At 43.7% G+C, this 12306-nt stretch overlaps 3 protein-coding genes across 4 annotated transcripts; 1 reads left to right on the top strand and 2 right to left on the bottom strand.

Moving 5' to 3' along the window:
- Positions 1–1759: 1759 nt before the first annotated feature.
- LOC135651656 (hydroquinone glucosyltransferase-like) lies at positions 1760–3886 on the top strand. Its single transcript, XM_065171915.1, has one exon. It carries the CDS (start codon positions 1931–1933, stop codon positions 3362–3364), a length of 1434 nt encoding a protein of 477 aa, XP_065027987.1. The 5' UTR covers positions 1760–1930; the 3' UTR covers positions 3365–3886.
- Positions 3464–5708, bottom strand: LOC135586301 (high mobility group B protein 6-like). The gene is made up of 8 exons (XM_065171916.1): positions 5068–5708; positions 4809–4952; positions 4492–4734; positions 4384–4412; positions 4179–4284; positions 4026–4091; positions 3877–3949; positions 3464–3599 (listed from the first exon to the last, which is right to left on the bottom strand). The coding sequence occupies exons 1-2, from the start codon at positions 5476–5478 to the stop codon at positions 4866–4868; spliced, it is 498 nt and encodes a 165-aa protein (XP_065027988.1). The 5' UTR covers positions 5479–5708; the 3' UTR covers positions 3464–3599; positions 3877–3949; positions 4026–4091; positions 4179–4284; positions 4384–4412; positions 4492–4734; positions 4809–4865.
- Positions 5709–5843: 135 nt separating this feature from the next.
- LOC135651654 (uncharacterized) lies at positions 5844–12129 on the bottom strand. 2 transcript variants are annotated; one of them, XM_065171914.1, is made up of 5 exons: positions 11151–12129; positions 8778–10875; positions 7398–7458; positions 7101–7321; positions 5844–6172 (listed from the first exon to the last, which is right to left on the bottom strand). In XM_065171914.1, exons 1-5 carry the CDS (start codon positions 11275–11277, stop codon positions 6115–6117), a joined length of 2565 nt encoding a protein of 854 aa, XP_065027986.1. In that variant the 5' UTR covers positions 11278–12129; the 3' UTR covers positions 5844–6114. The 2 variants fall into 2 exon arrangements, with proteins under 2 accessions (XP_065027986.1, XP_065027985.1); XM_065171913.1 differs by having other exon boundaries at positions 8778–10878; positions 11151–12126.
- Between the last annotated feature and the right edge of the window lie 177 nt (positions 12130–12306).

Raw genomic sequence — 12306 nt, forward strand, 5'->3', positions numbered from 1 at the left:
TTGTTTCTTTTGTGTGTCAATGTGGAGAGTCCCATCAATGTGCAAGTTTAATTTTATGAACAAAGCAGGCTATTTTGGTATCATGAGTTCTGACATCCAAGTTGCATATTGTAAGATAATTGTGCAAATATCAACCAAGTTCATATTGCAAGATAGCTGAATATTATTTAAATTAGATTTATCGATCAGCATCTCAACAAGGCAGAGTAGCTGATCATTTCTTCTGGTTAGTAATAGGAATCAGCTTGTCCAATCCAATGCACCAAACATCAAGACGAACAGATTTTTAAATGAACGAGGAACCACTCATATCAAAAATAGTATTATCTCGAAACAAATACAAAATTAGTTCATTCCAATAAGAAGACGGCGTCAATGTGCAAGGTCTTTTGCTACAAGACCTTATGGTAGTGATACGGCATTTAACTGGAAGGCATTATTGGCAAGATGATAAATCGACCAAGGCTTAAGTCATAATTGACTTCTGTTTTGGTTAGAAATAAAAGACTTGTGTATAGCTACTTTGGCACAAGCGTGGGTCACGAGTTAATATTCATCGATGATCGCGAGAAATCTTATAGCTCAATCATCAAATTTTACTTGTGTTAATTATTTGATTATATAATATTTTCTTAAGATATATTATAGATTTGATTAGATTCTGATAACGATTATTAGAAGTCGATAAAAGATATAACACGAGTTTAATTTTCTTTGTAGATCGATATGATAAATATAATTTATTATTATTTAATTTTAATTCTAATATTAAATTTTTTATATAATAATAATATATTATTATTTTTTAATGCTTACACCGATACCATCTCATCTAAGATGCGTCATTACATTCGAAAAGCAATCCTTCACGATGTTATGATCCTTTCTTTCCCATCGTGGAGTTGCAAATTGACGAGCCATGTAATTAATTAATTACAAAAGAATGATTCGAGCATATGTGCGTATCCACTCCGGGTTTTGATGTCGGATGCGGATCCTGGTTATAATATATTCGGACCATCCATTTTTCTTGGAGGCATTCACTCTTATTTTAATCACCGGTGGAATCTAATTGTCCATTTCGAGAATGAAATCGTGCATTACTATTTTAGATGCAACAAATTAATGGATCGGTCATAGATTAACGTGCAACAAAAAAAAAAAAAAAGAATATACTGCGCCCACGTGGTCTAATTGTCATGACGAATAAATAGACGGCCAAAGTCAATGCTAATATGTTAATCACTTGGGCTGTACCAACCCTTATATATATATATGTTTGATAATATGTTTGTTTTATTTTTATATATTTTTTCTTGAAAATCATAAGTAAGATCAGTGTACAGCAATAGAATGGATAAAATTATCGATCTAGTTAAAATTATCTTAGATTAGTCTAGTTTTCACATATCATGTTTTCACAAATTGATAATAAGTTAAATTAAAATTTTCATATCATTATTACAGTGATACGAAACTTTCCATTTTTTTCTCGATGATCGAATGTGAATACATCATATAATATATATATATATATATATATATATATATATATAATTTAGATCATATACTTTGTATGCTTATATTTGTTTAAAATGTTAATGAAAATTTAGTTATTTTTTAAGGATTAATTGGAATCTCCGTCACACGATCTTGGCTGTAGATCCAACGCTAGCTGTACCGTCAGCCGTGCATACTGCACCCTTACTTTATTGCTTTATTGCAGAGATGATGCACTCTCTCTCTCTCTCTCTCTTAGCTGAGGCTTACGCTTTCCTTACATCACAACCCTATTCTCTCTCGCTCCTCCGTAGTCGCACCAATTCCCCGTCTCCTCCTGTGTCTTTGTGTATATATGATCATCAGGTGACTTTTCTTCCGCAGTGTCCATTGTGGGCTGACACCAACCTTGTCGTACATCAGTCTAGCCATGGACAACGGCAACGGAACAGCTGCTACATGCCTGCGACGTCCTCACGTCGCGATGATGCCCACGCCCGGCATTGGCCACCTGATGCCCTTGGCCGAGCTAGCCGAGCTCCTCGTCGACCGCTACGGCTTCTCCATCACCATCATCACCCTCGCCGTCTCCGCCTCCAAGGCGCAGGCTGCCCTCCTCTCCTCCCTCCCTCCCGGCATTTCCTCCCTCGCCCTAGCCCCTGTCCCCTTCCATGACCTCCCCCCCGATGCCCACATCGTGACCACCATGTCCATAGCCATTGTCCGCTCCCTCCCCGACCTCCGCGACGCGCTTTCCCGCCTACGGTCCTCCACGAACCTCGTCGCCTTCGTTACCGACCTCTTCGGCACCGACGCCTTCCCTGTCGCACGCGCGCTTGGCGCCCCGCCCTACATCTTCTTTCCCTCCAACCTCCTAACGCTGTCACTCTTTCTCCACCTCCCTGAGCTCGACGCCACCGCCACCTGCGAATACCGCGACCTACCCAAGCCGCTCCGTCTCCCGGGTTGCGTTCCCATCCCTGGCCGGGACGTGCTCCACCCCCTCCAGGACCGGTCCAACGACGCCTACCGGTGGACGGTCCACCACGGGCGCCGCTACCGAGAAGCGGAGGGCATTCTCGTTAACAGCTTCGAAGCTATGGAACCGGAAGCGGCCAAGATCCTCCGGCAGCACGAGCCCGGCCGTCCGCCAGTTCACCTTGTTGGACCGTTGACGCAGTCCGGGACGGCCGAAGCCGACGAAGGGCTCGAGTGTATGAGGTGGTTGGACCAGCAGCCGCCCGGGTCAGTTCTGTTTGTCTCTTTTGGAAGCAGGGGAACCCTCTCGACGGCGCAGATGGCGGAGCTCGCGCTGGGTTTGGAGCTGAGCGGTCAGCGATTCCTGTGGGTCGTCCGGAGCCCGAGTGACTGCGGTGACTCCAGCGAGGCATACTTCACCGTACAGAGCAAGGAAGACCCATTCCGTTTCCTTCCGACAGGGTTCGTGGACCGGACACGGGAGGTGGGCCTGCTCGTCCCGTCGTGGGCGCCACAGGTGGCGGTGCTGAACCACGCCGCCACCGGCGGCTTCCTGAGCCACTGCGGGTGGAACTCGACGCTGGAGGGCGTGCAAGCCGGGGTGGCGATGGTGGCGTGGCCCCTGTACGCCGAGCAGAGGCAGAACGCGGTGCTGCTCGCGGACGGCGCGAGGATCGCGCTGCGCCTGCGAGCGGCGGAGGGCGGGCTCGTGCCCCGGGAGGAGGTGGGGCGGGTGGTGAGGGAGCTGATGGAGGGGGACAAGGGGAAGGTAGCACGGCGGCGGGTGGCGGAGCTCCGTGAAGCGGCGGCCAGGGGCCTGAAGGAGGGGGGCCTCGCCTACAAGGCCCTCGACGAGGTGGCTAACAAGTGGAAGACCACGAATTAAAAGTATTGCTCTTCTCTACAACCAGAAATCACCGTAGTTGTCATTGTAGAACGCAGGTGGGTGGCACATCAATCTGTACTTCTTTGCTTTTTCGGTTCATGTGGTCCTCGATATCCATCATCTTCTAAGCTCGGTGTCTGTGTACCCTGTTGGACTCCGCATGGACTTTCAAGTGCATTGTTGGGAAGCGGACGGTGACGGAAGAAGCAACTGCATCTACCGCGGGTTGCGTGGCCTGAAGAGGACCAGCGAAGGCAACAGTGTGGAGTGAATGACTCATAATGATGAGTGAATGATTCATAATGATGAAGAGGACCAGCGAAGGCAACTACACATGCTTGTCCCAATAATATGATACCTAAACATCCAAATTTAATGACCGATGAGTCAAGAATGTTAGTTGACATGACATGAGCATCGGAGGAGGCTGTCAGTTAACATCTGACGCTCTTTCTCCAAGTATGGTTTCTCATCAAAGTAACCCTCTATCTATTTAGTGGATATGATGATACCTTCCATTTCACTGAGACCATAGCGTTCAAGGTAGAATAGGCGATGCCCGGTCGTTCTTCCATGAGTCGGTTCCTGAATGTGTCAATGTATGAGAATATAAAGCAAAACATCAAAATCATTCACACTGCTGACTAACAGAAGGAAATACCTCCTCGTAGGGTGCTTTCTGCTCTCCTGCCATGTTCTTCCATTCCTCTCCTGATATCTTAGAGATCTGAGAGCGATCAATACAACTTGGTATTAGCAAAATTGTGTACCTATGAAATGCTGCTAAATTTAAGGTTGTATAAGCTGAGCGTACCTCAAGAACATTCTTGTTCTCTCGTAGCAGAGCTTCACGCCGTTCTTTCGAGAACAAGAAGAAAGCTGACATCGGATGCTTTGGCTTCAAAGGATCCTTCTCTTTCCTAAACGTAAATTTACACCGGATCAGTTAAAATGGCTCGCAAACCAGAAATCTTGATAGAAAAAAGTTGATCTTGCGAGACAGAGGGAGATCAAGTCACCTCGTCCTCTTGCCCTCTTTGTCAGTTTCCTGCCAGTACATGATGGAAGAAACATTATCAACTTTTTTCTCACAAGAGAGGCTCGAATCATCAAAAACGCAAACCCACCTGTTTGAACTGCAGGTACTGCTGCAGCAACTCCATGACTGTCTTCTGCAACTGCTCTTCCTCCAGGAGCTTCATCGTGTCGATCTCACGCTTCTTCCGCCTCATCACCTGCAAGTAGGCCTCCTTCTCCCGCTGGTACTTGTATTCGTAGGGTTTCTTCTCTTCGGCGCTCAGCGCCTTCCATTTCGCTCCCAGCACATTGGATTTCTCTTTGAAGTCAGCATCAGGGTTGGCTTTCTTCACCTACGATCGGAGAGAACCAAAACCTCCTTTATGCAAAGTCTTGAGTGAAAGTACGAAAGACTTGGTCGATTTACCTCATTCCACTGATCTTTGCACCATGCGATGTACGCAGGCAACGGCTTCTTGATCTTCTAGCCGCGGGTCTTGTCCTTGTTTTTCTTCTTCTTATCAATCTTTTCTTGACCTTCCTCTCTCAGAGACTTGACAAGGAGAAAGCTCTGTCCAGTATCAACAAGAAAGCAAGAACCCCTTGAAACCCCAAACCTAAATCGAAGTGGAAAGAGGGGAGAAGACCAGAGAAAATAGAAGGACGAATTCAGTGCAGGCGTATACCATCGTCGGCTTGAACTCCTTCAGTTTCTGGAGCTTCTTGAGCTCCTCCTGCAGCCGCTGCTGTTCCTTGCCGCGGTTCTCGATCTCCTCGTCCTTCCGCTTCAGCATCTCGTCGCGTTGCTTCAGGAGCTCCTCCGTCTTCTCCTTCTCCAGCCGGAGCTGCTGCAGCCTCCCATGCAGTTCTTGCAACTCGTCCGCGAAGGACTCATCGGCTGCTGCCGATGACCTCGGCTTGTAAGGGGCTTTCCTGGACTTCTTCGGCGAGACGAGCAGGGAGACGCCTTGTTGGCTCTCCTTGGCGACTTCGCCAAGCGGGGACGAGGATTCGCCGGCAGAGATGTTGATGTCGCTCGGCGAGAAGTTCTTCAGCGCCTTCCGGCTCCTTCCCTTCTTGTGAGCGACCGCTGCCATGGCCGGGTGGGAGGGACGAGCGAGCAACGGAAGTACACGATGGCGTTTTGGTAGGACGACGGAGAGGAGGAGGTGAGGTGGGGATTATAACTGTCGGAAACCGATTTTTCAAATTCGAATCGCCACGGAAGCAGATTCGAAAACCATACGGTTCCACGTGGCCAGATTTGACCGTTAACCTTCCACCGTGACAGGAAAAAGGGAAGCTAACGGATCCCTTAAAACTATCAAACATATCGATTACGCTTAATGGATGAGAGTTAAATCCACAAACAGTTTGACCAGAATGTCACATTATGGTAAGGAAGATGAAGTTTGACCACAACTAAACTTATCTTAGATCATCAAAAACAAACTCGAAGGCATTTGCAGCAAACCAAAGAAGCAGTAATCAGAAATATGACAAGGGTGCAAAGCAAGGTGAGACTTCTACAAAAACCTGCCGAACAAATTGAACAGGAATTCACAAATAAAAGAAGAGAGAAAACCTTTAGAAGATACAATTGATTGCTGAGGGAGGACAAGAGAACAACACCACAATCAAAGAAACACTCCCGACAAGATGATTCTTATGTGTCTATCACAACTGAACTCTTCCGCATGCTTTCTCGGGCATGTTCATCAAGTATCGATGCATCAGTTGGTAAGGACTCTAGGAACCCACATGCCAAATCCATGTTTGTTTCTCTCGACCCTGTTGGAAGTATCAAACGTTAGCATGTTGTGTATACATCTCCATGCAGTGAAGATTGCTGGCTAGCTCAAGCATCAGTATGAAGCTTAGAAGGTTAAAGCTAACAAAAATGTGGCAAAATAAATATAACAAGCATGATTCATGACATTATTTGAATGCAGGATAATGAAATCAAACTTAGCCTAAACTCTTGAGATTTCAGGTCAATGTCAGGTGTCGATCATATGGACAATCCTGCTTAAACAATGAGAGCAAAGGGGTACTGATGGGAAGCTCCACCAGCAGAAGGTAGGAAGATGCGGAAGTTCCGTAGCTTGCGGACAACTATTTCACCATTGCTCTAAAAAAGAGCAGGAATCCTGCCCCGAATTGTGCTCGAACTCATTGCGAAAAAGAATATGAGAGATGACCTGATTAAATCATAGTACCCAATATATTGGCAATAACTTGATAATTCAATTCTCGAATGTCTTTTCTTATATATAAATTGCAATGGACAAATTGTTAAATGGATTATATTAGTTTACTATTTGTAACTAAAACCATGGTCTATAAAGACATCTCCCCAAGGAGCTGTAAATCCTGCTAGTCATTTTCACAAAGGTTTCAGCTAACCAGCATCAAGCTACCTGCTAAGGTCTTACTTGTCTCATCAAAGACCACACACTGACAGCATAGTAACACGAATACAACAAAACTATCATCTCGGCTGTGAGCAGGATTTTTAATGGCAACAATAAATGTCCATGGAAAGCTTGTGTCTGTAAAATGATGACTAGGTAGAGACATGTACAAAAAATTCAAAGGAAAAGAATGGAAAAAAGCAACATAAACATCTATCAATTAGTTTTGATGGTTCGAATAATACTTTGTAGAAAAATATAGATCATAGATGTTTTTCCACAAAATGAAGTTTGTGGGAACTCACGTTGGTGCAAGCTTGCCAAGGCTATCCAACTCTTCACCAGAGGATTCATCCCAAACTCTCCCAGAAATCTCAATTTTATAAGAACCAGGAGCAGATGGAAGCCCTCGACCAATAAGCAAGTCCAGGTCTTTATGATGAAGCTCTCTCCCATTCACAATAACACCAGTATTTCCCCTGCCACAATTCTTGGGCATAGGGTAATTGAACTCTTCAATAAATGGCTGCAGAATGTATCACTCTGTTAATGATATTGTCCTGTAAATCTTGAAGGTTTATAGCAATTATAGCAGCTCTTACAGGAATAATGCCATGACACGGATGCCCCATGACACCCCAAAATCCAGCATGATAGTCATACCTGAAAGAGAAAATAAAACTTTAGCTTTATATACTGCAAAACTGAGTTAGAGGGCATCCTGGTGTTGACAAACTAGACAAGCAGATGTCTTTTTCAAGCATGAACACAGGGCTTTTGAAAATTTCTAGGTGTTAGTGCATGAAAGTGGGTTTAAACAATTAGATATATTGTAGAAGCTAGGAAACATAAATAACTAAAGCTGGCTCGAATTATGATCTCCAACCTCTTTCGATTAATATGATATTCTAGAGAACTGGAAATATCAATAAAAACTAATTGATTTTCTCCCCTGTAACAGTGATGTTTTGGGCTAAACTCCAGTAGTAAGACATGATGAGGAGTGACAGGCTTTTGAATCCACGGTCTGCTGGATAGAATCATGTTGTTTGGAGCATGCACCAGCCAAAAGTCATATTAATGGTTCAACTGAGAGACTTCTAGTGCTTTACTAGAAGTTCTCAAGGGGACAGAAACCAATAGTTTGAAGGCAAGTGCTGCAGCTGTGGACCCCTGGTTGGAACAAGGGATTTGTAGTAGTAGTTTGCAGGTGTCAATCAGGTTGTCATCAGCAAAAAGAAATAGATTTTGAGTTTATCTATTTATCTTTTAAAATTGAAGCACAACAAAGGTAATTGGGCCAATGTAGATCCAGGGCAGAAGAAAGATAGATGGAGATTTCAAAACCAAGATTGATTATGGTTAGTCTCTCCTGAGTATTTCTACAATAAAGAAATATTTTCTTTCAGTTTTCTGTACTTTGCTAGAATGCCCAAAATTGACAACAAAGAAGTGACCCAACATAGACATCATGATCTAAATGAGCAACGTGGGGCCCCACCATTTCATCATAATAAGTTTTGGGTCCATTCAGAATATAAATTTGGTATAAAACCAACTTCATATGATTTTAGCAGGACCCATGGCTTGCTCATTTTTAGCAATGACTTCTATATTGTGGAGTTCATTTAGAACCATGAAATGGAATAAATCTCTTGAAACACTGTCACTGAACTATGAATTTGATGCAGAAAATAAAAATCACAAATATCTGAAAAAGTAATCCAATGCATGAAACTACTGTATATGAAAGAAGATGTTTGTATGACTAAAACGCTAGTCACCCGGTTCATAAAGAAACAAGTCCTCAAATATCTTGAATGTCTGAAACAAAAGCCATATTTTCACAAGCATGTTTATCAGTTCGTATATTACCCTTGCTTAATTAACCTCAAAAGGTTTAGGCAAAGGCATCATATCATCAAACTGATCTAGCAGGCATGCAACTAAATGACTTCAAAATGACTGGAAAAGAGACTTACCAATAGTCACCAGGATAGATTAGGCCAGCTTGTTTTTCAGCTTTTTTAACTAGACGATCAGGAATTGGATGACCATTAACTGAAACTTTAGAGTCGCCAGTTCCCATCGCTTTGTGGAAACGAAAACTCTTCTTGAGGCCTGCAAGGAATGAGTCACCAGCTTTGATGACCCTTGGTTGAACATCATGTTCACTTATCATGTTCGAATAATCATGAGAAGAATTTGCATTTGGAAACTCATTAACTGACATGTCCATCTCAGTTGCCATCGTAACATCTTTTACTGAGTTCTGTCTAAATTTACTACTTGAAGGCGTATTCTTATCTTGTTCTGAGTGTCTACTGCAGCTTCCAGTTCCAGATGCATCATTTGCTTGATCAGACAATGAGGAACCAAGATGTTTGCGAATTGGTAAACTTGGCACACATGAAATAACCTGAGGTTCTAAGGGAATATCTGAAGAGGTAGGAACGTCCTGTGAGAAAATGTTATCCAAGATGTCAACATGCTCAGACATAGTGAAAGATGAAGATGGACCTTTCATTTTTTCTGACTCATCTAAGTTCTTCAACCCATGTGCCCTTTCTATCATCTCATTATCGCTGCTAGTGACAATATAAGGCAGAACTAACTTCTCATCTGTAGACTGAACACAGTCGCCTGAGCTACAGCCAATGTCATTGTTCTTGGATGAAAGAGATGATGTTGGTGCCAGACCAGATGCAACAAGTCGACTTCCATCACGCTGGACCAAAATGACCTTGGAGCAAGCTCCACATCGCAGATTAAACTTCTTCTTTCTTGAAAACAACAATTTAGCAGGTAGTTCCAGAAGTTCAAAACAATTACAACATACCATAAAAGGGGCAGCACCAGCAAAGGGTTGACAAGAACGTCCAACATTCTTACTGAACATGGCCCTCTGGTATGCTTGCGGCTCATGCAAATGAAAGGAAGCATTTCTAAATCTTGAATTATAACTTCGTGAACCAAAGATCGAGGGAGCATCAACTGGATGTAACTTATGATTATTCACAAAACATGGGACCCTCTGATGGCCAAATGTTGTTGGGGAGCCTCTTGCAAGCACTGAGAATTGTCTGCAGTAGCAACGGGCACATGAACAAGCAGGTTTATGGTAAAAGGCTTCTTGATTATAAGTCATAATAGGATCAGGATCGAAGTGCCCATTAAGATAATTATCAGGTAGTCTCTGAGGGTACTCACCACCTAACTGAAATGGAGCTCTTCTACGTGCCAAAGGATCACCAAGTCCAGGCATGTCGTTCAGACCAAGCATATTACCATTGTGATCCCGGAGTGTTGCAGGCCGGCAAGATGGATTGCGATTCAATGACCATGAGCTGTCAGGAAACCTATTGGCACAAGCTGTCATTCTATCAACTGTAGTACTCAGCTTTTGCTTGCTTGAGACCTCACATGTTCTTTGCACTTGATTCCTCAATTTATCAATCATTCTCAGAAGCTCTGCTTGGTCTTGATCTCTGCCAGCACCAGCACCATTCTGCTTCCTGTCACAATCACCATCAGCGCATACACGCCTTGAATTCTGATGATAGTCAGATGGGCCTTCATCAGGGTAACGTTTGATTTCTGCTTTGAAAGCCTTTGGATTTAGATTCTCCTCACCCTTCTGGACTTGTGCCTGCTGAGCACAGAAAAACATATCGACTGATTGCTTGGTTTTATCTCCCTCATGTAAATTTGCTTTATTTAAAGCTTCTGCATTTTCGCCAAGATTGCCAACTGGTAATATTGCCTCATGCTGACAATCATCGCCCTTGGTTTGTGCTACACACCCTTTGGCAGAGTCTTCTAACTGGAAGGAGTCGTCTTCCTTTGAAACAATTGTTTGTTCAGTTTCAGATGCAGAAATACCATGGGAACTTTCTGCTCTCTTTGGACCTACATCCTTCTGTCTCATACTCTCAGCTCCATTACCCTCACGATCAGTCTCCGACTTTGCATCCAAGACCACCCTTTTCTTCTCTGCACTATTTTCTCGGACCTCAAGATACTTGGCGTTTACACGTTCAGATTGCTCTGGCAAGGCCTCTGACACGGAGACTGGTCTTTCTACTGTATGATTGACAAATAAAAAATGAGATCTAACACTATCTAAAAAATGTGATATTTAGAACTAAAAAGATGGATTAAAAAAACTGAATTTTTGTTGGGATTAACAAAAAAAATATGTTAAATTTTTATTCCTGATTAATACCAACTTCAAAGTTATACCATCGAGTCAATCTCTTTTCCTATAAGGAACCATAATTCTCGGTCAAAAACAAAGAAAAAGAAAACCGAAAGGAGAATTTTAAGTAGCGAGACATGTGAAGCCTGAGGATCACCTTGAAGTGTAGCACCACAGCCACCGCAGCGATAGACCGAGAGATTGGCCAGCTCCGGGAGGAGTCCACTGCAATTCGGGCATCGCACCACCCGAACCTTAGTTTCTTCTCCTCCTTCTTCCGCCATCTTTCGTACGGAAATTAACCCTATCGAGCGTCCATGACCCCTGAACGCCTCCGAACTTCCAGAGACACCAAGTTCCGACCTTTCCCCACCTCCTCCAACCCCCCACCGAAATCCCTGCTTTCTAGCACCAAACGAGACAGCGGACCAAAAAGCGATCAGCTTGGCCGCACCGGATGCGACGGAGCTCAGGAATCGACTGGATTTTCCCGCGAGCTGCGATTGTCACGTCAAAGGGCAAACCGAGATCAAAGCTGGTCCTGTCTTGGCAAACGAGAAAGCCGATTCCTCTCCTGCTCCCTCTCTACTTTACTCCCGGCACGCTTTCTTCCCCCTGAGTAGAGTAGGTGGAAAGACAGGAGGAGGTGGTTTCGAAAGGAGGAAGGAGAGGAGCAACGCGGGATTTGGATGACCGACGATGGCGTAATGATGACGGGACGAAGTCTTCCTTTGGCTCTTAAACACATATAATCTGGTAAAGTCTAATTACATTATTTTCTACAACAGTTTCTTTTCATCTTTAATTCTGTGAGAAAAGAAGAGCATTATATTTGTTATTATTTTCAAGAATCAACTACTGACTTCCAAATTACGTGTGTAATAAGTTTGTGGATTCCGACACCAATAACAGACATTGTCAAGGGTTTACTCAGTCTTGGTAAGTTGTAAGACTCGGCCAGTGGAATACTATTAATATTTGTTGACCTCAAAAGTCAAGAGTCAAAGTCTAACAAAACTTATGAGAGTTAAAAGGATGTACTTGTCCATATCGCATTGGACCTCGTTCCGATTGATTGAGATCTGGACAAAGAGAGATTCTAGAAATAATTATCCTCTGCAATGAAAAATGATGTCCAGCTTAAACGAGCATTACTTTCCTTCACTACATCGGAACGTACCTCTCCAGTCATACGTTATTAGTTCATGGAGAAGTGTGCATTGCCCCCCTTAATTACATTCCCGGTCGCGAGAGCCTCATTGCAGGCTTCACCCATGTCGAGGCCGCATGGTCCCATTCATTTCTTCTCCGCA

Source organism: Musa acuminata, chromosome BXJ3-10, assembly GCF_036884655.1.
Source record: "Musa acuminata AAA Group cultivar baxijiao chromosome BXJ3-10, Cavendish_Baxijiao_AAA, whole genome shotgun sequence".
Classification (NCBI taxonomy): domain Eukaryota; kingdom Viridiplantae; phylum Streptophyta; class Magnoliopsida; order Zingiberales; family Musaceae; genus Musa; species Musa acuminata.